Consider the following 27,133-nt stretch of genomic DNA (forward strand, 5'->3'; position numbering starts at 1 on the left):
GATGCTAAAGTTGTCCACAGGCATTACAAACCATGCATGTCCATCAGCTATGTAAGCACCAGGGTACCCACAGGACATTGAAGTGGGACCAATAGTGGCTGAAATCTGGTGTTCCTTGGCTTACAAAGTGTTCACCCTTAAAGGACAAAAACCACATAGTAATGATGTACAATGTAGAAGTGACAATAAGAGAGCTTTATGAATAACACTAAAGTGTGTGTGTGTGTGTGTGTGTGTGTGTGTGTGTGTATAAATACAAATGTTAAGTTAGAGCCTTGTTTATGAAAACACTTTAAGCTGCTCTCTCACAGGAACACCAACACAGATCCACTTCTTACTTCTGGAAGCAAAATAGGGAAACAGCGCGTTAGTATTCTGTTCAATGTCCCATCACATTACCCAGTGCTGTTTGAGAAGTATATCACTACATCCAAAATAAGCATTCCAGGAAAACATCAGAGATATACAGAACGCTTTTAATATAAATAAATATTCTAAAAAGTGTTTCAAATGAGAGGAAACAAGTATTTTAAGGAGTCAGATAATTCCTTTCTGGTGAATTTCTGGCCCCCTTTGTAGAAATAACAAAAACAAGTTTTAATTTACTTCCAAACTCAACTTTGCTTTCTCAAAATGTTTGTCTTTAAACAAAACAATGCAGGCACTTATTCACACCAAGCAAACAATTAGGAGTGCACACAAACTATAATTCATGGCACCAATTCCTGAATAGACATTAAAAACATTACAATATGCATATCATTAGTTTCCCAAATTAAAACCATATATAAATTTTTGGTAATTAGTAGCTTCATCTCCACACTTATTTTGCTGAGCACAATATATTGATTAACTTGTAAACAGTTCAATAACTTCTAGGAAAACAATAAATATAAGTTCCAAAAAAACAAAGTTATTTTGGCACTTCTCTGCATAGTGTTCATGTAAACATTTCTTCCTTCCACGTGCACAGCCACTGCAGATCTCCATTCCAAGCAGGCCTTGGTCAGCCATTCACACACACAGACTCACAGGAAACGTGCAGCTGACATTAATATCTCAGGCTGCGAAATTTGGGTTTTCTTAGGCTGAGCATGGGTTGTTTAATGGTAGGTTTGTTCTCAAACAGCATGGCTTCGTTTTCTGTGGTTGGAAATCTGTTCTGGTAGATCAGAGGATATTCCTTCTGGAACTAGAAGATACACAAGAAAACATTACATCAGACTCCACAAAAAAAAAAGGCAACAAAAACACACAGCAATGACAGAAGCATGACTGACTGCATACAGACACATGTCAGCAGGAAGTGCAAGGCTATCAGTCTGTAAAGTACTTCTGCTGTGACACCTGACCAAAGCTGCAGCCCTTTGTGCTTACGAGCTCAACTGATAAACAATGAATGAAGTTCTGACACCTTCTGTTGAAGTGAGAGAAGTCATTTTATTCTCATGGTTTTCAGCTGTTGCAACCAGCACAGCCCTTCCAACAGACACCACAACTTTCCATCTCCAACCAGTGACCACCTGCCCTCATCTCCATTTGAAATGGCAGTTATTTGCAGTGATGTTGAACAACTGAATAAAAGTTAACACAGCTTATTGCTTCTGTCACCAACCATTTCATTCTGAACAGTATGACCAGTTTTTACCCTATAAGTAAGACTTGTAGTCACCATTTGAAGACATGCTGTCAACACGGGTATTTATTTTGCTTATGCTTGGACAACTGTCTTTCAAAGAAAAAAAAGAATCACAATGATGAATGTTTCACCAAAAAGAAGTTAGGATTCAGAAGATTTCTGAAGGCATTCTCTCAAGAGAGATAACTACTTCACCAGAGTTGTTGTTTTCCAGTTCCTGCAGAGACAGGGATGGACAGAAACTTCTAGCTTCAGAGATATTTTGGTTGTATCCTTTGTTTTCTTTTGAAAGGCTGATTAGGAGTCTTAAGCAGAATTCACAGCCTACTGAAAATTATCACATCATTTGTAATTTTGACGTTGATGAAAATTGGATGTAACCCCCTAGGAAGTGGCACGCATTTGGCTTTTCCTAATTCAAAGCACCAAAACTGTATAATCACTGCAAAGAGTTGAGATTTATCACACTGCTCACTATCCCAGCACAGCTAGCATGACCACAATAGAGCTATCCTACTGTTTGATACAAACCCTGCTAATACGTGGCCCATACAGTATAAGCTGCTTTTGGTGAGAGCTCACAAAAATGTAAGCATATACTTCAAGTTTTATATTAGACTATTTTAGTTTATTTCCTTCCTTCCTGCTTCACCTGCTCTATGTGCTGCCGTGCATCACTTCTTACTGCTTGCTCACTCAGAAGTTTAGGTTTAAGTCAACTGTAATTAACTACTCTTCTCTACATGCAGGAAGTTTCCATGAACTTGAACAGGCCAGGCTTCTGAAGTTTGGTCCTGGAAAAACGAAGCTCCCAGAACACACATGGAAGTCACTGTTGCAGAGGCTGGCAGTGGAAAGGGCATCAGAACAAACATGCTTGCTTTGGAAAGCTGCTTTTTCAAATTTGAGTCACAAGACTTGCTTAAGAGATTCTAGGACAAGTACAATACTATTCAATTGGTCAGAAACACTTGCCAAAAGTTTTCTTAAAAAGAAAAAAAAACTCCAGTATTAAATCCTGCCAGAATTGCTGCACTTCAGCTTTAGTATTAGGCAACATGTTAGTAGGCCATAGAAATGCCAGATAATCTTGAGCAATATACATGTTACAAAACAAAGCTAATGCCACAGAAAAGAATGCTTCAGAGTTGTGCATAGATTGAGTTCAACCTTTTAAAGGAAGAAAAAAGCCACCATTTGCGTCCTCTTAAGTTTCTGTCCATTTACATCATTTTAATGACAATCTGTGTAGTCAGTAAAACATCTTATTTAATAAAGAACATCTTAAAAAAGTTTTCTACTATTTTGAATCACTGAACATCACTGTTACTAGACAGTATCAAATGCTATTTTAGACATTGTTCTTAAGATAGAATCATCCCATACAACCCCCAAACCAAACAGCACTTAGTGCTCCTTGTAAAACAGGCATTTTCTCTATAGTCTGCTCATGCTCTGATAGCAGTGCCTCATGACTGAGCTCTTCTCACATGAAGTGTTTTCAGAATTGCTTAAAGCCAATAAGTTCCTCACCTGTTTTAACTTTTTCTTTTTCTCTTTCACAGATAAGTTCTTATCTTTGATGATGTTCTCTAGCAGCTCTGCCACAGCAGCTTGAGAAGTAGAAACCTTTTGTTCCTCAAACTCCTGAGGGGTTATTTGTTCACAGTACGAATAGGTTGGTAATATGGCACAAATCTCTTCCCCTGGATATTTGCACTGAAATAAAAATCAAAGAAAGGATTTTTCTAAAGTCAAATGATGTCCCATTTTGATAAGAAGCTACCATATTTAACATCCAAGCATATTAATTTACAGCCACATCACAAGTTGCAAGGGATTATAAAGTGGCTGATGTCTATGATTGCACCAATAGCTTAATACAAGTTTGCATTTATTATACTGTGGCTTTATTTGCAGTTCTCATCCACCCCATATAAGTAATAAATACTCTGCAGTCAGCAAAGGTACTTAAAACTTCTGTTATACCACCAACCTGAGCCATCTTCATGTATTCTATGTGATCTTGCACTGCAACCTGCAGGTAAGTTGGTACTTTAAATATTTCCTGTTGATGGTCCATTAGAAATGAAACTAATCGTGTAGAAAGCAGCTCATCAAGATCCACTTCTTCTGCACAGCACAACACACATCGAGAAAAAGTCTGTATCATCTACAAGTATTTAGCAGATCATTAGTATGTGCAATTGAGGGATTTGTCTTCCATTCCACACACTGGCACAATGAATTCTCCAATAACAGCTTTCATTGCAATCTCTCTTGCCCATGCTTACTGGTCAAGAGAGGAGGAAAACTGATTATTTCAGATGAGGAAACAAGAAACCCACAAAACATTGTTCAATACAGAAGCGTACAAGTCCTACAGTAATATTTTTAAGAAATATATTTTAAAGATGGTAATAAGTCTTCCCTCCAATAGAAAAGTGTACCTATTCTACTAGTTGTCTTGAGCCACTGGGGTGGCAGAAGGTAGGCTGACTCTAAAGGTGTTCAAAGTGTAATGCATATCAACGATCAGTTTGAAATAACTTTTAAGAACATTTTTACAGTTTTCTTATTTCCTTGCTTTCAGTAGCCTTACTTAGCATGTGCAGATAACATTCTTTAATCTTATTTGGTACAAGCATTACTAGCAACTTGAATCATTCCAGTAAAAGCTTACTTTCAGACCTAGAAACTAGCCTATAAGCTCGCTAGGCAAAGTCTTCCTTTTTCTCTAGGATGGATTATGTCATAACTTCAACTACACAAATATTTAGCCCAAGAAAGGTCATCCACAAACACTGCTGCCAACAGTTTTTAATCTGAGATGACAGTGGATTGAGAAATCAGACTGAACAATCATACCCTTTTTTTTTTTGAGGAGTTATTTCCCTTCTTCTCACAAAAACAAGCAAAAACAACATCAGTATTTACAGCATATTAGTATGGGACAAGGAAACGCTTGCCTCAAGTTAGATTTTTGTAAATGCTTTAGAAATCAAAGATCTGTCCATTAATCACCATTTAATTACAATAAGCCAGTGTCACTTAAGTCCTGATTACTTCTAGTATCCTCAGCATTCCTTTAGCAGTATTTTTAGAGCACAGATACACAGCAGTCACAATTCTCTTACCAAAGAACGTGTGCCCATGGCATCGTGCAGTCGTGGCATGTCAACGTTCTCACTGATCCGAGAGATCATTCTCATCAGGAGCTGCATCTTCCTGCGGTTTGGTGGTGGAAGCAGCAAGCAGCAGATCTGTAGTGCTTCTACAGCAATCCTTTCTAAGTGAGGCTGAAGGAGACCTACAAGTTGATTGTAGTACAGTTGTCATTAAGACTTGAACAAGCATTCCAGATTTTTATTCAGTAAAATAATTTCCTCCCTCTAATGAAGACAATCTGTTTGTTTCATGATCCACGTTTCACTTTCATGGCAATCAATCAGCTGTAACACTGTAGATCAATGTTACATGTTTTTTTTTTGTGTGGGGGGGGGGGTCCCCAAATCACTTCATTATTATGAACTGCTTGTGCAATTAGTGCCATAATACAGTTGAGATAATACCCTAATGCTATTTCTGAGAGCATTCCCAGAAAGCACGTTTCAAAGGTTCTAAAAAGATATCTCCAAAGGGCAGGTCTGTGTGAGTTCTCCTCCAGATGACGTTGAGGTCAGAAGCATCACTGCTTACCTGGACAGGAAGGTTCTGACAGATCCAATTTGAGAAGCCAAAGGTAACACTACTATTTGTTGACAGAGCTATGAAAACAGTTTTAAATGCTACAACTTCACAACTCTTTCAAACCCCCTTGTATTATGTAGATATAAAAAACCACTAGTGACCATGTCAAAGAAAGTAAGGAAGCAGAGATTAGTTAGTCAACACAATAAGCCAATACAACATGCTTTGTAAAGCCATCTTACTTTGCGTGCCAGTCAACATATAAGAGTGAGTGAAAGAGCATTCTGAAAGTTCTACGGTACTCCTGCAGAGTCTCTTACTGATGGTTATATCAGAAACCTCAGTCCTGATGCCCACTGATGTAGCCACTGAAGTATTTGGTCTTCCTTGCCCACAGCGCTGAGACCTCGGCTTTACTGTGATTTCAGCAACTGGGACATTGATGCTAGTGCAACTTCTGGAGTTCCTGCTCCCAAGTAAACTCTGAGACCTGCATATTTGCTTTGATTTAAGCTTTTCTTTAAATTGCTCTCTATCCAGAAGAATTGAGGCAGACGCTCTCTTGGAACCATCAGTTTGTTTTTGGCATGTGTTTTCAAAACCAAACTCCAACACAGACTCAGTCTTAGACACACATGGTAGCCATTGTTCCTCATTTCTTGTGCTCAAGACATTAGTTTTCCTGAGGGAATCAGATTTTCCTTTATCATGCACTCTTGAGGCAGTGTTTCCAATTCTTTCCAAAGAGTAACATCTTGTCCTAAGTTTTAGAGATTGATCTTGTTCATTCCTGAAACCTGAAAGATTCTGACAGCTTCCTCCTATGAGATTGTCAGCACGGCCTTGTTTACTTGTCAGCTTACACTGCTGCAATTTCTTTGCACGTTGTGTCTGAACAGCTAACTCTTCTGAAGAGGATTTCCAGGAAGCTTCACACTCCTCCTTTTTTTCCTTTGGCTCCTTGCAAAGTAGGCTTAGAAGAAGACATTCAGTTGACTTGAAAGAGTTCAAGTGAAGAATTTTTGAAGGCTGTGGGTCACAGGTCTCATCTCGGACTGAATGTTTTCCATTGCATATATTTGGAATTGTGATGAAGCCACACATAACTATCAGAAAATGAAATATAAATTAAGATGCAAGTGGTATGAAAGCAAACAAATTCAGAAAGAAATGTAGTCACTAACTGAACAGAAGACAAATAAGACATTAAGTAGTTAGTAAAATAAGGAAAAAAAAAAAATTGAGCTCAGTCTCCAAGCAATCGATTGCAACCAACATGCAAGAATAATGCCAACAGACTGCAAAAGCGAGGGACAAAGATGAGCATGTGTTTTTAAATTGTTACTGAGCATTTAGAAAGTTATCTCAGATGGTAATTTGCACAGAATGAGATACAATTGCATTTCAATTAATGATGCAGTACAGAATGACAGCATTGAAGACAAGCCCCAGATTCAAGCTGCCATACAGACTAATGGGGGTCATGGTTCACTCTGAGTTACAGATATAGTCTTCCCCCCAGGTGATATAAACTTTTGATATATTGATATAAACAGTTGATATATTATAGCTTGCCCTGTTATTTCTAAATTTATACATACCCAAAACATTAACAAAAAGTTCATAATATTCAAAAGTAAGCAATGGTTCAGGAAGATTGACAAAATAATCAGCAACTGTTCTGAAGACATCCCGTTCAAACCCACTGTAAGTTGGCTGGCTCATATCGTTATTTCTAGGCCCTAAAGAGAGGTGAAGAAAGGAAATTCAGTATTTATTCAAAAAAGAAAGCCACAGTGTAAATAGAATTGTGAAAGCTTTTTCCTGTAGGAATAACTGTTTCACAAGAGAAGAATCATGCCAGCAATATGCATGTAAATTGTTTAGTTCAGCACTGTATCATTTGTAAGCGGAAGTAGCGTAAAATATTTTCTGTATCCACTGAGGAGTTCTGCTCATTTTCAACAGGCTGTTCTGCCCCACTACAGTAAGGGAGAACTTATGCCCTTTATATATTCCTCATCAAAACAGTCACAAACGCTTAACATTTTCCTTCATCTCTGAACTACAATAATGCTGATCTTCCTACAGAGTTTGAAGACAAAATTCACAATTGATCTTAACATGCTGGAATATTTCACTTTTAACTCCCACAATAAGTTTCTGGAACTTAAAGAGCTCTTCCATTACTTACAGTAGGCGAGGCACTTCATAGCTGACAACACCCAGTGAGGGAGGTCTTCTAAAATAAATAAGTGCATTTGTTATACAAAATACTAAAGACTCGATGCAAACAATAACATGCAGGTTTTAAATACAGTAACCATATTAGTTTGAAATTGAGTCTACTTATAAATATTACTATGCATATGTACTTCCTTACAAATTAATGTAATACATCTACAAAAGCAAAGCAAACTTCTCATTTAGAGAAGGAAATGTAAAAGCCTCACTATGAAATATATTACCATAGTCAATTCCTACCTTTGTTGTAATTACACAGCCCAGAAACTTTAAACAAAGCTAGGAAAATCTTACCTGATTTGTTCTGCAAAATTACAACACCATGTTTGCTTGTGTGTGTCATATTGTATATGACATACTCAGGAACTATCTGTGTTGGCTGCAAAACTCCTTCCAAGGATGGGAGGCCTAAGATGGTTTGCAAACTGCAGAGAGGAAGAAAACAAATGCTGTTTAAGAAGTCTGTTATAGAAAAAAAAAACAACAAATCAATATCTTCACATCTATTCAAACAAGAGTTGTTTGGTAAGTTGATTTGCAGTTTAGTGGAATCTCTCTTACAGAAGAAGAACTTGAGGGCACGCTTGTTCTTGAGACAAGCACCAAAGAACAATGAACAGGGAGAAGAAAGAACAGCTGATGGGTTAAAATATAACTCAACACAAGCAATAAGCTTCTTAAGTACAAAGCCTAGCATTAGAAAATACATTGGAAAGCATATATAAATAATAGTAAATTGTCACCTTTATTCTTTAAAAGTTCAAAAAGAGTTTGCAAGTCAAACCCTTCATTGGGCCATTATAAAGAGAATGCATACACACAGGAAGGGAAGGGACTTTTTGCAGTTCCTTACTTACTGTATTAGAATGATATTCCTCCAAGTTTCTTGCACGTATTCTTGGCTTACTTCCTTCCTGCACTGCGCATCCTCTTCATTTTCTGTTTTATCCAGCTTTGTTTTCTCCACATTTTCCTGAAAGTGAGTGGTTTATGCATGTTATACTTAAAGAAAAGAAGCCCCTAAGAGAAATACACATTGGTCTTTGTGAAGAATTAAATTCCAAAATAGGATTCAGCAAATAACCTTAGTCATGTCAGCACTGAAATGCAAGCATATGCATTTAGAAAGCCAAAACCAACACTGTGCATAAAGACCTTGTGTGCAAGCCCTTCAGAAGACAGTAATTTAAATTTGATGTGTTTCTATCCTTTAAGTATATTAGTCAGCAAGGAGTCTGTCTTTAGGACCACAAAGTATGTGCACTAAATAACCTGAAAAAAAAAAAAAAAAAGGCCAAATACATTCAATCTTTTCTCAAAAAGCAGGCACAACAGTTAGCAAATTTGTGCCTTTTATTTGTCCTAAATGAAAAAACAAATCTAAAGTTCCATTGAGAACATACTGTGCTGCTCATTTCTAGAGCTTCGCATTCCAGCGTTCCCAATGCTTTAAAATATTATAAGCAGGGATAATTCTGCACTGAACAAGCCAAAGTGGAGAATCAATAAGAAAACAAAAAGTTTCCCATATTGATGGGATTAGATGCTTTAGTGCTTGAACATTACAAACTGAAACTCCACTTAATGCCAGATCATTCAACAACAGTTCCAAGACTGCGACTTGTGGGGTGGAGGGCAAGTCATCTTTCTTTGCATTTAGATTACGTGCCAGCATGAAGAACACTCTCCTCACATTTTCCTGCCAACAAAGCTAGTGCCATTAAGCTGGGGAAAAGACAGCTTCATGAAAGGAGTATTTTTTCTGTCAAAAGCACAATCCCATTTACTTGTATCCCGCATTTCAGAAATGCTGTGTTACAGTCATGCCTACTTTACATACCTTACATTTCTGCATGTTTTACATATAGGAATTTCACTTGAATGTTTACCGTTTAACACAATCTTTTTGTACATGCAAGAAAAAAGGCACACATAATCAAACACTGCATTACAAAACAGAACTGCATCTTTCTATCAAACCTATACCAATGTTCTATTCTGCTATCCAGAAGAACCTACACTATTCCTGCACTTACATGGGAATGAGACACAGCCGCGTGCCTAGAGGATGGCTGCTACTAACAGCGTGGGCTTCTTGTTTTGTTTTAAAAGACAAAGGAAATATGTGGTAACTAAGGTTAGGTAAGAAATGTGTTACTACCAGAGGTGTCAGCAACTCGTGTTTTTTTGGAATTCTCCTTGATAAATGTGGCAGTTTAAGAAGTCTATCTCTAGAGAAGGTTCCTAAGTTTTCATTTTGGCGACGTGAAGCTGGTAGAGGTTTAACTGGAGAGGTTGAAGGAAACCTGGAATTAATAGGAAAGATATTAACTGCATTTAGAATACATTAAAAAAATATAAGCCATCATTTACCTGAAGCCATACTTTACCCGCATGATTTCATAAGATTCTGAGAAGATTCAGGGAATTAAAATTGCTGAGTTAAAATTGAGGGGATTCTTTTTTTTTTTTCCTTAGAACATTAACATAATATGCACATATTCATAATCATATGATTATGGTTAACATAATCAGTGTACTTCGGCCTATTCTTAATTCCAAAGTCAAGTTGGAGATGGCTGAGCCACTTATCCAGCGCTAAGATCAGACTCAGAGAAGTGAGGGCCATCAGTACTGCAGCACAGAGCTACTAGAATAAATTTGCTTTGGGTTCCCTCTGAAGCCCTAACCCATGTCAAGGAAAAAAACTGGACAGACAGAAGCACGACCCAGCTTTCAGTAAGCAGGGTATATATTCAACAAGAACAGGAAATTTCTGTTAATAATTGCTTTTGACTCAACTGGTCAAAACCTGAAGTGGGGTTTGTTTGGTTTTTTTTTTTTAATAATTCTGAACATTGAATAAAATTCAATGGAGGCTTTATTTTGAATAAAATTCAAAAGGAGGCTGTGGATGCCCCATCCCTGCAGGCATTCAAGGCCAGGCTGGATGTGGCTCTGGGCAGCCTGGGCTGCTGGTTGGCGACCTGCACACAGCAGGGGGTTGGAAATAAATGAGCACTGTGCTCCTTTGCAACCCAGGCCGTTCTGTGATTCCACCGATTTTCATTTCGGTACCTGTATAGCGCACCATTGTCTTCTAGGCTTTCTGACCCCCACCTTCCTTTAATATCTTCAATTACGTGATTCTTGAGGAACTTCCTTAGCAGCTGGACGGTCTGCTGCCTGCTCACTTCAGGCCCGAAGTTGCTGTTGCTCCTCAGCGCTTCGTGCAGCCAATCCGCAGCTTCGGAGGCGGTGAAACAGCTGCCGTGCTTTCTGAAGTGCTGCCTGTGCGTCCTCAGCGGCATGGCAGCTCGGAAATACCTGGTGATCTCATTCCACTGCGCGGGAGACAAAACGACGGGGGACAGAAGGTTAAAGCCGAAAGTTGGTAACAACAAACAGCAATAAGACAGGAATGACCATAGGAGCGAATTGAGGTTAATGCGTCGCCACCAATGCTGCACGCCCCTCCCGCACAGCCGTGACAGAGGCTCACAGGCAGCCCGGAGCTCGGAGCCCAGCCGGCCGCCCCCTCCCCGTCCCGCCGCCCTCACCAGCTCAGTGGCGCGGTAGGGTCCCGGCGCTGCCGGGCGGCGCTCCATCACCGACCCGAGGGCGCCCGCCCGCCCAGACGCAGCCTAACCGTCGCAAGGTTTGAATTTGCTGCGCGGCCGCTGATTGGACGAGCGGGGCGGGCGCGTGCCGAGGGCGGGCTGCAGCGCCGCCTCAAGGCGGAGGCGGGAGCGGCACCTCCCCTCAGAGGGCGGGCGGAGGGGCTGAGGACGGAGCCGGGCGGCGATTTGCTCCTTGTTGTTCGTGGGGCGATAGTTCAGGTAGTTTCAGAATATCAGAACTCTCCCGTTCGCCCCCACACTCAGCGAGAAGCTGAAGGAAGAAAAAGTTCTGAGCCAGCAAATGCTGCAACTGCGCAGTTTTCACCGCGCGGAGCGAGCGATTACATATAGCCGCCTTTAGAGGCGCTTTTCACAGAATCACAGAATGGCCAGGGTTGGAAGGGACCTCAAGGATCACGAAATCTCCAACCCCCTGCCACATGCAGGGCCACCAACCTCCACATTTAATGCTAGACCAGGCTGCCCAGGGCCCCATCCAACCTGGCCTTGAACACTTCTAAGGATGGGGCATCCACAGCCAATCTGGGCAGCTGTTCCAGCACCTCACCACTGTCTCTGTAAAGAATTTTCCCGTGATGTCCAACCTAAATCTGCCCTCCCTCAACTTAAAACCATTTCCCCTCATCCTGCAGTTGTCTACCCTTTCAAAGAGTTGATTCCCCTTTTCACCATTTCCATGTTTTAATGACTGAACGCCTGCTTGCCTAACAAAATCACCTGATGAGCGCTGCTCAGAAAGTGGCATTGGCTTTTGCAGTGACCCGGGCTGTAAAGCTGCTCGAGCGTACAAATCAATGTATTGATCATCTGGGGGAACCTCCATGAGTAAACCTGCAGGAGGTGATGAGCGCAGCCCTTCCAATGCTGATTGCTCCCATATTCCCTCTTTTAGCTCATTTTGAAACATACCGCGCTTGACGTATTTGCGTTCAAGCTGCTGCAGTGGATGCAGTGCGTTTTGTGAAACTTAGATTGAGTTGACCTCATTGCAGCCTTTCAATACCTAAAGGGAGCCTACAAACAGGAGGGGAATCAACTCCTTGAAAGGGTAGATAACTGCAGGACGAGGGGAAATGGTTTGAAGTTAAGGGAGGGCAGATTGAGGTTGGATGTCGGGGGAAGTTCTTTGCTGTGAGAGTGGTGAGGTGCTGGAACAGCTGCCCAGAGAGGCTGTGGATGCCCCGTCCATCCCTGGAGGTGTTCAAGGCCAGGTTGGATGGGGCCCTGGGCAGCCTGGGCTACTATTTGATATGGAGGTTGGTGGCCCTGCATATGGCAGGGGGTTGGAGCTTCATCATCCTTGAGGTCCCTTCCAACCCTGGCCATTCTGTGGTTGTGATTCTGTAAAGAGACTTGGGATTCACCTCTGGAAAATACAGCGAGGGGGATGGCTGGGAAACATTGCAGTCCTTCACACCGCTGTGAGCAGTGCTGTGCTGAATTCCCTCAGAGATGAAAACTGGAGTTCTTCCTGCTTTTACAATTCAATTTCAAGCCTGCTGCTGCCTGTAGGTTTCCCTGCTTGGAGAAAAATGTCTGCACAGAGGCAGATACGCTGTGTTTCCGTCACTGCATGGTCTTAAAGTGATGAGCTTGCTGGGAAATACGAGCAGTCTTTTAGAATGACAGAACAGTACTTCTGGGTCACTAAAATTATTCTTAAAGCCAGTTTTACGAGTTCACAGTGAGATTTCCTTATGTTTCAGATGTTTTTATGTCTTTTTTCTCATTAGAGAGGTGTACAAATACCGGCCCAGCTGAGCTGGAGGAGGGCATCAGGGCAATGCTCCACACGTGAAGCTCTGCAAAACATGAGGTAAAGAAATGGGAAAAGAGAGCACTATTCCCTTTCCCCTCAGCCTCCTTCATAACTGTTTGATGTTGGTATTGTCTGCCACTGGTTACAGTAGAAAGTAAAACAGAAATGAGTGGAGTTCATTTAAAATGTCAAGGTTGTGGCTGTCCCTCTGGCTCATTTGTTACTGTGTGTTACAGCACACAAGAGGTCTGTGCTGTAAGTCTTTGTTTTACTGGTTTTAAACATAGGAATGAAGCTAATTAGAAACTCTTATTATTGATCTGCTGATGTTTAGTGGAGCTGAATTAATATCCCTGCCCGCGAGTTCAAATAGAAGGTGATTTTAAAACATGAAGGAATAGATGGTGGAGACTGCTAGTGATAAAGAAAGCTTTCAGCATTTGTCTCTAAGGAGTACAGATACGTAATACACGTGGATTGTGGGGACAAGGCAGTAAATGAATCCAATTTCAAGTTTTAATTTGCATCTCTGCCCCTCTACTAACAGCACCTTCTAACTGCAAAGGCTAGCCCCCATTTAATTGCTCTTTTGTTATCATGTGTAGAAGCAGTAGAGCCTGAAAAGCCCATAGTAGTGCCTAAACTGTCAGTGAGCTGTGTGTGTATTTACTTGATCAAGCCTATCTTTAACTGTTACTTAGAACAAAATGCTCCAGGAGAAAATATATTACCCTTGGTTTTTCCTTCCTTCCCTCAAAGCATTTGCTTTTATTCAATTTGGAAATGGATACTGGGTGCGCGTATATTTTATTTTATATAAATGCTTATATATATACACAATTTTAGGTAGAATCACAGAATTGTGTAGTTTGGAGACGACACCTTCCAAAGGTCACCCAGTCTGGACTTCTGCTCAGTGAATTGATGAGGACCTTGGCCAGTCAAGTTTTGAATATCCCGGAGATGGAGGTCCCACAGACATTCTGGGCTCCTGCTTCCGTTTGACCACCCTCCTGGGAGAGGTGTTCACACAGACTCAGAACTGGTGCTGCTTGTCCTTCCATTGTGCACTTCTGACAAGAGTTGGTTCCCATGAGATGGCTGCAGACAGCAGCACAGCAAACCCATTGTCTCAGCTTCTCATATGTCATTGTCTGGTCCTTTCACAATAGTTTTAAATTATTTGTTCCTAAAGCAAGGGATTACACAATAGAGCTATGTGGTATGGAAAAAAAGTGCATTTTCAACCTACTCAATTGAACTAAAGTCTTGTTCATGTCTTGTGAGACATGCAGAAGAGATCTGATTTCTCCAAAGCATTTGCTGCCTACCCCACTTTTGTCACTTCTGCTTTGTCATTGTAAGTCATGCAAAGTAAGCTAGACTGAACTTTTTCTCCATACAATTTTTCCCATGCCTTCATTCATTTCTATTCCTCTTTTCTACGCTCTGATCCAATGTGCTGAATGACAAAGACAATACTCAGTTATTCCAGACTAAATTGAATCACTGTTTTGGGTGAGTTTTCAGAACATGCTGAATTCCTTTGTATTATTCCTTACCCGAGTCTCTGCACGTTCAGTGCTATATTAGCTACTCTGCTATGTGCTGAGCAAAAGAGTCCTTGACGATGGATGTATCCACATAGATAGCACAGTACTAAGAATGATGAAGATCTCTCATATTATCTATGAATGTTCTTCTTTCAACTCAAGTTAAATTCTTGGGTTAAAAATAGGTGAGAAGTACAGCTTTTCAAGATCTGTCAGAATGAGCTGCTGTACGTGAGGACTCAGAAGAAGAGCAGAGCAAGGAAAGGAAGGCCTGAGGGGCTGCTCCTGCTCTGCAGGAGGCTGGGAGGGAACAGCTGGAATAACTCCTGGTTCTGGGTTCTGGGTTTTCATGCACATCTGTTCAAATTTTGAGTGTAAGGGGACAGTCTCTGTGCTTACAGTATACAAAGCAAACCTGCCTAATATTTAGTAAAATGAAACAAAAAGCATAAAGATGCTTAATGCTTGAAAGATGCATGCTCTCCGAGTTGCTCAGCTGTTCTCTGTACACGATTTGGGTCCCAGCTGCAGCATGTTCTCTGTGATAAGGGTGGGGTCACTCCCAGGTGTGTTGGTTAGCAGAAGTAAGTAATAAAGACCATAAAGCTTAGTATCTGCTCCCATTCCTGGTTCTTGCTGGTAGTTGCTGAGGTTGTTGCAGCACATAATGTCTATTAGAGGACATTAACCACCAAGGCTGTAAACCTTCTCTTTGACCAGGTAGGATAAGCATTGTTCAGTTCCTTCTCTTATCTGGGTGCTATTTCTCCTGGATGTGCTTTAAGTAACTATTCTCCCTGAATTACAAGAATACAGCTTCTACAAGAATGTAGAAGCTGTAAAGAGGAGTCATGAAGTCTTCATTAATGTTAGTTTTTATGGTTATGCAATCTCTTAGCTTGTAGGAGTTTCATTTCTCTCCTGTTATAAAGATGTAAGCTCTTCTTAGAGCTGGCTCAAATAAAGTTGTTAACAAAATGCTCTTGGTGCACTTTTGGAACTGAAACAACAATCAAGGAGCACTTCCTTATTAATATTAACTTTAATTGCTATAAAAGACAGAAAAATCTTTCAAGTGGATGGGAGAATTGTGCTTAACAGGATGTGAGCATCTGTGCCATATGTAGTCATAAAATAAATGTTATTCTTCTACAGGGTGATGTGTGCTAAGAGTCTTTGCAAGCATGTTGCACTAAATATGTGCAAACAATTAAAGAGGGTATGAAGTTGTGTGATCTCTGGATTTCCAGCTCCACTGAGCTCAGAGCTCAGCTTACTGGGGTTAGTTCCAAGCATGATTTCAAAGTCTTGTAGAAATGTTTAATCTATAATTAACAACTGGTGCTTGCAACCATCTTAGGGGAAGGCTGCAAGTTTAGTGAAAACCTATTTTATTTTTAATAGGCTTCAGAGGTACCATAAATGACATATTGCTATCTATTTCAGCTACTATGCTTGAGATGATTAAATACTGATACTGTGTGCATCTGAAGTTCTAGCTGTAAATAAAGTCTTTGCAAGTGTAGGCATGAAATGTTTTGGATTCAAGCAATTAATACAGATAGTCTAAGGCCCGAGGTATTTTTGAAGTAATCCTAAATGAGGACCCTCTTGCTTTGCCTTTCATATATCATTTATATAACCTCCTGCCAAAGGTTCTTTATAGACTGGATCATAATATATTAATAAACTCGTGTGCTTTTTCCCTAGTTGTTTGGCTGAAGACTTAATTAAATGGTGCTGCTAAGTGTAGTTCAGTGAAGGCAGTCAGCTGGGCGTGCTTCTTGTTAGCTCAGCTCCACAGGAGGAGCGCAGAGCTGCTTGCTTGCTTTGCTCTGCAGTGGGTGTGTGCTTGGTTGGGGTCCAGCCTGCCTTGCTGAAGCACAGAAGTACCTAAATGTCAGGTGCCTATTGCAGCTGTGTGCTGTCCTTCTGGAGTAACCACATGCAGCCTGTACAGGGAGCAGAAATTACAGAGAAAAGGGCTGTAAGAGAATGGTGACATCTCCAGCTGGAGCTCCCTGAGGTGCTGGTGGCTGGCTGGCTGGGGAGCGTGGTTCCTCCCCACAGGGCTCTGTGCCTCGTGCACCTGATGCCTGTGTGCAAGGCAGGCATGCACACGTTTTCCTCTTGGGCTTCTCAGCTGGGATAAGAGTAATCGTGGCCAGATGTAGTTGCAGGCACTTCAAACTAATGTGCAGACTTGTCAATTTTTCTAAACTGCAGTGTTCTCTTTTCTTTTTGCAACATTTAAATGTAAAAAAATATTTCAGTGTTGATACATCTCTTAAATGTTCTTTGGTTTATGCAATCCACAAACCAAGTTTTCCAGAAGGACTGAGATGCATGGAGGAGTTTCAAAATTCTCAGTCATCTGGGGTAGAAGAGCTGGATTTTGTGTTTTTCTTCTTGGTGTGTGTAGTGCTTATGGCTTGCTACATAGATCCCAAAAGCATTGTGGAATCTAACACTCCTGTGTGAGTATCTACTGTTTTGAAAATATGAATTAAATACACTTTTCAAGGGATAAAAGCTGTTCTACATTGTTTCATTATCAGAATTTGCTTGAGTATAGGAACTGCTGAGTCACAGCCTGAACCACTGATTGAGCACCTGGGGGAAAAGATCTGCTCAGCCTGGGAGCACAAGTGAAGCGGTTCACTGATGTGAGTGAAAGGGGTGGAGCCTGGCTGCACCTCTCCATTGAAGGGCTGATTGCCACTGGGGAAGGATTTCTAGTTGCAGATCCCTCCTTGGTAGAGTTTTCCCTGTGAACCTATGAAATCGTTAGCTGCCTGCACTGATGTGATTACTTTTCCTGTGGAGGGGCTGTGAAAGAGTTGTTAGATACTACAGCACAGGAAGACTCGGCTAGTACAAGGCATGCTAGTCCTGCCTGATGTGATTGCATGTCCAATGGACTGAGCAGTTGCTCTTCAGTTTCTCGTAGTGAGATTTGAATAGCTTGAGGCTATTGAAAATTCTCCTATGACTTGCTGAGAGCCACAGTTTCTGCACCAGCAAAATGCAAAGTGAAAACTTGGGGAGGATAAATAGGCAGAGGAAGAAGGAGAGATCTGAGCCTTGGAAGCAGGCTACCTCTGCTGTAATATGTGAAATCGATAGCTTTTCTTGTGCAAAATCATTCTTTTTCATGCTGTCAGCTGTGCTATGTGGGCTGCTGTATTACTGTGTACTGCAGCAGGTTATTAGTGAAGTAATTCTGCTGAAGTATGTTCTAAGAATAAATTATAACGTTATCTCTGTCCTGTAGAGCATTATTGCTCTGCCTACAGCTTGCTAGCAGATGTACAAAGGTAAGGTGATGTTTCTGGTTGTTGTGATGGATTTTGTATCTGAACACTTTTTTTTTTTTACTCTGAAAAGCATTTCTCAAATCGTTTATGTTACTGCTACAATAAAAATAATAAAGCCTATAAAACTTGGCTGTTTTATGGAAGTGTCAATGTATTTTGCTGTTCTTGCTTATGCTGATCTCTGAATTCTTTGAAAATTCTTTGTGAAATGAAACATGAGCAGTGCAGCAAATTAGCAATCAGCTCCCATGAAGGCTGGATGCCCTTCTGCTTTTGAAGTACCCCCTTCTGATGGAAAACCACCTAACTAGATGTTTTTCTTTTTTTTCCAGGGAGGGAATATGGATGAGCAGAGAATCATTGATATTATAAAGTGAAGGGAAGGAAACACGTGCAAGTGCTGTGCTGGAAGAGGCTGTCAGCACAGTGTGGGGCTGGGGGCTCAGTGAGCTGGGGGTCCTGGTGGGCATGGGCTGCAACCTGCCTCTATGGCAATAGGCCTGTGCTGTAGTGTGTTAATTAGCAAGAGCACCAACAACTCAAGGTGTGTGGCTAATTGCTTCTGCTTGGGACCTGGGGACAATGGCTGGGGTTCTGTACTTAGTTTTGGCCCTTGTTTGTGCGGCAATCTGCAGTGAGGAGTTACACTGTGGGATAACAACTGGTGCTGTTTCCATCCAGTAAGAGCACTTTTTGTGGTGCCTTTTTTGAACTGGTGGTATAACTTCTATTAACCCAATGTTATGTGCATTTATCTTTGGCCATTTTTGGTTTAAATGTAGCTCCAAAATGATTAAACTGCTCTTCTTGCTCTGATCTTTTTAAGAATTATCAGCAGAATAGCATTGTTTGTCAATGAATCTAAAATAAGCCATCAGTATATGCTTCCATAATGGCTCTGTGCAAGTTCTGAGACTCCTGAGTTGTGTGACATCCTGTCAAGGTAATTTTTAGAAGAGAAGGTGTAGATGATAGCTTCCTTTTGGGTAAGAGTGAAAGAAAAGTTCATCTGATAATTCATTGTTTTTACTTGGTATGCTAGGAGTTTTCTTCTGTGGTGTTCTGGACAAAAAGCAGACCTTCCTTCAATATGTCTACTACATGTCCATACAGCTTTTGCTGAACTCCTTTGATGGCCCCTGTATTGGGAAAGAAGAGTGACTATCTGAGCCTGCTGCAGACCTTTAAATAGCAGATGCTTCAGATATAGGTGCATTGCCTCCTGGTTCCCTCAGCCACCAAATAACTGAAGCAAAACCTGACAAAAACCAGACATGCAGATTTGGTGAGGTTGGTCTGAAAAACAATCCTTTATGTAGTTGCTTATTTGTTGCTTTTCATTTGTGAACTGCATTGCAGCTGTGCCCAGTTCTCTCACAAAGTAGTTCATCAGATCTATTATTCTACAAATGTGTAGCAGCTGTTGCTCAAATCCAGCCTGATTGCAGGTGCCCTCTGCAGTTTTACTCAATTGGTTTAATCCAAACATTTTGTTACTAAATCATTCATTTGCTTGTAACCATCCATACAAAGTATACATTAAAATGCTTCTTGTGCAGCACTTTAAAAGGCAGTTACTGAAAAGATCAAAGGATGGGATCGTTCGTAGGGTACGGTTCTCTTATTGTGCATATTCACGCCTCCCGGCTGTTGGTGAGAGGCGGAGGCTCGCGTCCAGAAGGGGAAATGCTCAGATCAGAGGCGGTGAAGTTACCATTTTTCATCTTGCCGTTATCTGGGAGCAGCCGGGAAGCAGTAGGCGTGGATGCTGGACCTGCTTTCAGGCATTCGTCTCAACGGGCCCTGGTGCTTCCTCGTTCTCCGCGAGCCTCTGAAGGGCAGATGTTCCTCGGGGGGGGGAGGGGGGGGTGGCAGGCATGGTAGCAGAAGGGAGATGCTGGGAGGAGCCGGGAGGGAGCGTCCTGTCACTAGAAATAACAAGATTTTCTTAGATCTTCTGTAGCATCTGCAGGACTCTCCAGCAAAGTGAGTGGCGTTTGTGTGCACGTGGTGTTACGGAGGCTGGTGCTGGTGTTAATCCTGCTGCCTTTACCGGCTGAGGCTGCACTATTTTAATTCTTAATTTGGAGTTCAGTTGTCTCTTGAACTGTTAAAGTGAATTGGAAGATCCAAGCAGCTTGAAAAAAGTGAAGAATGTATTAAGAAAACACAAAGCAGTTTTTTTTCACTGCGAGTTGTCTATAGTCTTCTCAAATGCTACAGATTTTGCAGAGATTACTAGAAAACTTGAAAATAGACTTGTGCCTGGCTGCTTGGTGGGGTGTGTCAATGCTAGCACTGACTGCTGAGCTGTTGGACTGGAGTCCAAGCCCCGAGGGTCTGTAAGTCTAAGGGTGCAGGCATACTTTCTGTATCTATAGTCTTGTGTCTATTAATGCCTGAAAAATCCAATAGGCACTGGGGGTGACTCTTCTAGAAAGTCAAAGCGCACAAGTGCTCAGAGTTCAAAGCACGATGTCCTGCGCTGCAGTGAGCAGTAGAATCAGAAGTACACCGTGAGTGCTTCTCGGTACTTCTATCAGTGAGTTCAGGAGCCTGCTCGAGGGTGTCTGATTGCTTTCGGAGGAGGTGGAGCAAGCCCTTGCTTTTCTGGATTCACGTCCTTCCTTGGCGTGATCGATTTCTGCCACATGGTGGTGGTAGTGCTTTTTTCTAACCCTAAAAAGTTGTTTTTAGGATCAGCTGCTTTATTTGTTTAATGCAACTTAATAACAGCATGTTGATTTAGTAAAGGTTTCGTGCAATTCTCATGCTGCTTTTGCAACCAGTGTGTTACAGGACTGTGTCAGCTTTATATAACAGATCTGTTGTGCTGTTGCAAGGCTGCTATTGCCAGCTTCCTCTGCACTTGATATTTTTCATTGCACTTGATCTATGACTGCTTTGTTCTGTTGGAAAAAAAGTGAGCTTTTCCTTTTCAAATAACCTGCAGACAATTTATTTTGAGTCATTAAACATGAGTTTATATAAGCTTTTTTTCTTTGTAGAAGTGTGATTTAGGTGTTGTATCATGGAAATGTATTAGTTCAAGTTTGTATTAACACAAACTGAAATCTGCAGATACCCTGCTTGTCAGCCTGGGAGCCATCTTGTTCAGGGACAGTGATTTGTGTGCTGTTGCTCAGCAGCAGAGGCAGCAGCATGTGCATGTGTGAGCTCCTGAGGTCATCTGATACTGTTCAGGTCTCCTTGACCAAGTATTTTAGTGGATCTGTAAAGATACGAAAGTCTGGGAAGCAGCTTGGTGAGATGGTGGAGAAAGGTAATTGAAAAGGTGTGCATATCCAGCAGTCCTTAGCTGGCTGTCTGCAGGCTGGGATTTGGAGCAGGAACTAAGGTAGGATTTCAGATAAGCTTGATTCTAGTCACTGAAGAAAGTATAAAAGTGCCGTGGCCCTCTTTCATTCATCCCTTGTTAGTCTTGCTCTGAACTTTCCTCGTGTGCTGTAGCTTAGTGGTAAGGACAGGTGATGCTTATCTTTCCAGTGGACACTGTGAAACTAGAACTGGTTCTCTGGTTTTGCCCTAATTGCAAGCAGAGGATTTCCTCAGACAAAAGGATGAATCCGTGGAAGCAGTAGGCTCAGAGCAAGCCTTTGCTTCTCTCCTGTCCCCTCCCTCGTTACTGAGCCTCCTGGCAAAGGGTGGGCAGGCCTGGACCACGAGGAGGGAGTCTGTGTCAGTAGCTGCCTGGGCTGGCAGTGCTGGCAAGAGCAGAGGCACAACACAAAGTTTCTATTCTGCTGCGACCAGCTTACTCCATCTTCTGTGTGATTTTTTGGATCATCTTATTTCTACAATTCTCCCTAATCTATGGGTGATGTGTATGCAGAAAACGTTTAGAAGATAGACCTTTAAGCGAGCATTTTTCTCAGAGGACTAATTCAGGGGAGAAGAAAAGGAAATTTTTCAAGTAGAAGGGAAACCACTTGAAAATCACTATGATTTGATTAGAAGCAACACTTGAAGAAAAATCCTGGATGGAAGACAGAGGAGCAAATTGGCCATGTGAAACAAGGACAGGAGGAACTGAGGAGGTGAGAGGCTTGGTAAGCATTCTCTCAGTTAACATTCAGGTACTGCTGATTCTGGTGGGATAGGGCCATTGTTGAAGTTTTTGTTGTCTTCTCTCTGTTGCACCCTAAGGAAGCCATACACTTACATTTTAATTACATATGCTATGCACGTCAGAACATCACTTGTGTGCTGGTTCCTGTAAAGATGAAATGCACTGAGCAGTTGACAGTGCTGCTTGATGTGGGTACTTCAGTCTCCTCTTTTTCATTAAGTTCAGTATAATTTGACAAAGAAGGCACATTTGTAACTGAGGTCAGGGATGTTGTTATCCTCACTTGCAGCTCTGGCAGTACAGTGCACTGACAGAACATGAAGAACATTCAGTCAACACAGCTCTTGCATACCTGCTATAGACTCATGATAATACTGCAATATGATCTGTAGTGAGTAGGATTTGAGTTGTGCAGAGTTAAATATTTTTTCAAATTTCTGTACCTAACTTGTAAGCTATGGACAAAAATGTCCGTCTCAAATATTTTTCTAGGTCACAGTGCACTATTATCAACTGGTATCCTTTATAGCAGATTACAACTATTCAATTTCTAGCCAACAGTTTTTTAAAAAACCAAATATTCTCTGACTCAGACAAGGTACTATTCTAAAATTGTTAGAGCTTGTTGTTAAAAATGACCTTCATGCAGTAGTAGGTTATTTTGTTTAAATAGAAGGCTAAAAATAAGTTTTTCATTTCAGCAGAGCAGATTTTGATAGACCAAAAGAATTGTTGGGCTCTTAACTGTGTGGAGAAACTTGAACCTGAAGAAATTCCAGAACTTCTCTAGATTTGGTGGCAGCTGTTGGAGCAATTAAGAAAGACTCGATCCTCTCTGTGGTGCTTGGTTAGAAAGAATCTTGTGAATGACTACTGAACCTAGAAAGGCTGGAAAGAGAAGGCCAGATTATGAACGAACCAATGTGATAAAGCTGGGAACTTCTAGTAGTTTTGTTTCATGTTGGACTCTGTCTGATGGTGTGTTCTAATGGACGGAAACCTTTGTGTCCAGTTCTGAAGTCTGGCTCCTCTCACCTTAGGCATGCCTCAAATTCATCTTCCCTTCAAAATCCAGCTGTTCCCATCTTTGTGCAGCCAGTCTGAGGTATTCATGCCCTAGCTTCTTTTCAGCTGCTTCTGATGAATATTTATGCGCAGTAGAGCAGTCTAACAGGAATGCCCTTCATCCTGTACAGAATAGATGGTGCCACGAGATTGTGGTAGATGGAGATTAAGACCTTGGTCCACCTTGGAGTTGTCACCTCTCTATCCCAAGAGTGCCTCAGCTCCAGTTTCAACACTGCTTTTGGAAAGTGGGTTTTCTTCCCTCTGGACTTGCATTTTAAAAACTATCAGTAATCTTTTTTTCCACCTGAACTGGGTAGAAACAGTAAGAAAATGAGTAAGTTTTTTTAATGAGTTCTGCTAAGGAAATGCAGTCTTAAGTCTTGAGCAATCTCAGTAACCGGAAACAACCAATCCCATCCACAATTAGTTCATTATTCTTTTCAGCCTGTTTTTCCCCTGATAACACATTTTCAACAACTCTAATTTTAGACTAGATACACAGGCACATTCAGCAATGCCAAAAGTGTTGTAGTAATGTGCTGATTGACTTGATTTCATGTTGAATGATGCTGATGAGAACGTGCCAGGCTACCCACGTATCTGCAGCCAAAGAGCAAACTGAAGGAGTCATGCTTTGCATTGCCAGTTACATTTTCAGCTCTCTGTGTGAGAACAACTATCTGCTTACCCACTGTTTGTTAAGCATGCATGTGGGTTAGTCACTGCACTGAGCTCTGTCTTTCACCCAAAACAGTTTCTGTTTGTCCATGAATTTTTCAGTAATGCTAATATCCTGCAAATAGTAATGTTAACATTGTGCACACAAGTTAGCAGATGTTCCTTAAGTCTGTCATCTGAATTCAGGCTGATTAGAAGCCACTCAGGGAGTGAATTGAGGTTGAACTCAAGGTGAAGGTGTGCAGTTCTTACATTCATTTCTACACTTCCAAAGTGATGGTGAAGTTTTTGCTTCACAGCTACTCTTGATTTCAGTGCAGTACTATGAATGTTTCTGTAAGTGTCAAGTTTGGGCAGTTCAGCTTCTGAAGCCTTTAGATTAGGACTCTGCTCTTGTAGATGAAGTTTCAATAAAATAGGAAACTTATTTTCTACAGAGACTTCAACCACTGAAAAGTGACAGTTCCTGGATGTTTCTACCTACAACCCTGTAAACACAGGAGAAATGATTGTGGCTTACCTTTAGAACTTGTTTGGTGATTAAAAAAAAAAAAGCAAAAAACAAAAAAACAGCTCTTCTTCTGTTTGGACCATAACTCATGGAAAATGAAATTTTTCTTGACAGATGAGCATTTTAAAGGTAGTTGAGTATGTTTTAAAATATAGATAATGGTCTCTTTTTCTTAACAGCTGTTGAGATACACAGATGTGCTCTGAGATGATCATGGCCTCATTTAGCTCTAGCTTTACTAGACTTTTCAAGCATAATTACTGTCTTGGTATTTTCAAAGGGAAGTGTGTAGGAACTGAGTGTGGGAAGACCAACATGCACCTCAGGCTGGAGAGCTTTGGTCAGGCAGCAGCCAAGCTGTGCTTGGTCCTTCTTCAAGAATGAAAGAGCTGATGTGTATTCACCTGTACATGCTTGTGAAGCTCCATGGAAATATAGCCTTTCAGGCTTCATGAAATGCCATCCTTCAATGGTAGCACAGATGAGTGCAGAGCAGATAGCTCAGACCTGGATTTGGAACACCTCAGGAGCGAAGATCTTGGTTAATTCTAGCCTTCACCGCTGCATATTTGAAAAGGGCATAGTGACAAAATCAGATCCAGATCCAAGTACAGAACTGGAATTCTACAACTTTTCATAGATGTCTCATTTGGAATCTGGAATTTGGCTCGGATCCATTTCATTTAAGACATCTCCAAACTAAAGGTTTTACCAGAAGTTTCTAATGGCATATTTTCTTAATGAAGATAAATGGCTTCAATACAACTTCCTTAAGCAGGGCTTCCTTGGGAGCTCTTGTAGGCAGTGGAGCAGGTGGACAATGGCACAGTGTGATCCCTGGCTCTCAGACCTTCCCTGTGCCACCTGTGCTCTCCTTCCCTGCTGCTGTGTGCACCGGGTGGGTTAAAACCTGTGGATCCCTTCCAGGCTGTCAGTCTGTCACCTACAGCAAAGTTCAGTTTCTCTGTATGTGATGTGCTCTCATTAAAGCCAGGAAAGAATTCTGAAAGTACTTCATAAGTTTGTGTTTAAAGTGCATATAGAAAAATTTTGAGGAGTGGTGGATCCTTGATGTAGCATTGGGGTTCAGGTTGTATCCAGACGTGGACTTAGATGGATGTTAGTTGGGGGTTTTGATCAGCCACAGGTTCAGCCATGTAACACTTTATACTCTGCTCTTATAAAATGGTAAAAACTGTAGCTAAATTTGTTGCTTGATCTCTCTTGTCTTAAGGGATATAATTTGTAGGTTATGCAAGATTTCATTGAATTAAAAAAAAAAAAAAAGCAAACCCAACTGTTCCTTCTTGTTCTGCTTGTGCTATAGACTTGTCCAACCAATCCTGGGCTGAACTCCAGCCCCCAGCTCAGCTGCAAAGGGCTGAAGCACACAAACTTCATTATCACACAATCATAGAACTGTAGGAACTGGAAGGGACCTCTGGAGAACATCCAGCCCAACCCCCTATCTCAGGTTATAATAAAGTGCTTCTATGTCTGAGTAGAGGTGTGCGGGGAGCATGCTGTCCCCACCTGCAGGCACACAGAGCAGGGCCATCAGCTGCCAGTACCAGCAGTGTCATCATTGTGCCATCCCAACAGGTTGTTGCTGTGCTTAGGTTTGGTACCTTGTCTCATCTCATTTGCACACTGTTGTTGTGTTTTGTAGCAGTAGGGATAATTCTGTGATTTGCTATCTAGCAAGCAGTTGTGATGTTGAGTAAATGCACGTGGAACACCTCAGCAGTGCCCATAAAGCAGGGCGAGTGATGCAAGAAAGGTGTGTGTCCAAAGCTTATATGGGCAGATAAAATATTTTCTCAAAGGTGATATTCATTCTGAACAATTACAGTATAGTGAATCATGCAGCACAAATTATATTTTAAAGAGTAGTCTGCAGAACTGCCCACTGTATAATAATGCTCAGAGATTTCTGGGACTTTGTCCTACAAGTTACTGAACAATTCTAATGCGAGAAATACAAAAAGTCAATTTATAACCAGCTATCTATACTTACTGTCAATAATAATGAGTAATAGTGCTTAACTAGTGTTTTGTTGACACTGTAGAACCAAGAGATTATTTAAAGAATTAGCCATACCATAAACATACAAATTAAGAGGAAAACAAACAATTTGTGAGTTTTTATTCACTCGAGAGATCTTTCTTTTCCTTAACTGAAATTCTCTCAAGATTCAGGGGTTCCCCTCTGAATTGTGGCCGTGGTAATTACATCCCATGTGTCACACAGATGCACTACCCACTGATATTGAAGTTCTCAGAAATTATAATGGACAAAGACAGATGTTGCCAGGTTTAAAAATAAAACTAAAACAACAGGAACAACGTAGTAGCTCATCAGAATTCATCAGCATCCAGGGTTTAATTCCACGGTGCTGTACTGTTATCTGTCAACCATTCATGCAATTAACAGAAAATATCTCCCAACGTTTCCATGGTGCTAAAGCACTCCAGGAGAACAGCCAGCCCACACAGGGCCTGGGAGCAATAAAATATTAATTCAGAACAAGCACATGTTCGATAATCTCAACATTTAATACAGGCGATAGTAATTCGGTCCTAGCAAATTATTCAGTTAAACAAAGCTGTGCCAGATAGTATACTACTTGGCAGTGGGTTTATTTGCAAAAAATAAAGCCTATTTATTGTGGGATTAGGACCACAGATATGGAAGCAGTGCCCTGTGAGCAAAGCAGATACTGTGGCTGCTGGCCTCGGACTGACTGGCTGCAGGGAAGGCACTGCTCTCGAGGTGTGCATCTCCAAAAGGAAGGGAGTTGGATGTGCTGCACCAAGGAGAGAATGATTCACCTGCTGCATGCTTTGGAGGTGACAAAGGGGGCTGGTTTCACGTCTGTTGCAAGAAGTTGCAAATGGAAATACAGTTTTGAGTTTTGGATGACCCTGTGTGTAGCTGGGGGT

The 27,133-nt window shown here is 41.3% G+C and overlaps 2 protein-coding genes across 9 annotated transcripts in view; one reads left to right on the forward strand and one right to left on the reverse strand.

Moving 5' to 3' along the window:
* Positions 1 to 39: 39 nt before the first annotated feature.
* On the reverse strand, positions 40 to 11,245 carry DEPDC1 (DEP domain containing 1). 5 transcript variants are annotated; one of them, XM_031604183.2, is made up of 12 exons: positions 11,134 to 11,245; positions 10,694 to 10,917; positions 9,735 to 9,879; positions 8,431 to 8,546; positions 7,868 to 7,998; positions 7,524 to 7,571; positions 6,931 to 7,071; positions 5,572 to 6,435; positions 4,777 to 4,949; positions 3,636 to 3,812; positions 3,173 to 3,358; positions 40 to 1,192 (listed from the first exon to the last, which is right to left on the reverse strand). In XM_031604183.2, the coding sequence occupies exons 1-12, from the start codon at positions 11,179 to 11,181 to the stop codon at positions 1,052 to 1,054; spliced, it is 2,394 nt and encodes a 797-aa protein (XP_031460043.2). In that variant the 5' UTR covers positions 11,182 to 11,245; the 3' UTR covers positions 40 to 1,051. The 5 variants fall into 5 exon arrangements, with proteins under 5 accessions (XP_031460043.2, XP_031460035.2, XP_031460026.2 ...); XM_031604175.2 differs by having other exon boundaries at positions 7,524 to 7,568; positions 10,652 to 10,917; XM_031604166.2 differs by having other exon boundaries at positions 10,652 to 10,917.
* Positions 11,246 to 11,291: 46 nt separating this feature from the next.
* The window catches only part of LRRC7 (leucine rich repeat containing 7), a 198,980-nt gene continuing 183,138 nt past the window's right edge, over positions 11,292 to 27,133 (forward strand). For 3 of the 4 annotated variants that reach the window (XM_090146845.1, XM_031604275.2, XM_090146847.1), the window contains exons 1-2: positions 11,292 to 11,412; positions 12,948 to 13,030. The gene's annotated coding sequence lies outside the window, so the exon portion shown is untranslated. Of the gene's footprint in view, positions 11,413 to 12,947; positions 13,031 to 13,819; positions 15,247 to 21,818; positions 21,914 to 27,133 lie in introns of all 4 variants that reach the window. The other variant, XM_090146844.1, reaches the window with a different exon arrangement.

This window comes from Phasianus colchicus, chromosome 9 (genome assembly GCF_987193195.1).
Source record: "Phasianus colchicus chromosome 9, bPhaCol1.hap1.1, whole genome shotgun sequence".
Classification (NCBI taxonomy): domain Eukaryota; kingdom Metazoa; phylum Chordata; class Aves; order Galliformes; family Phasianidae; genus Phasianus; species Phasianus colchicus.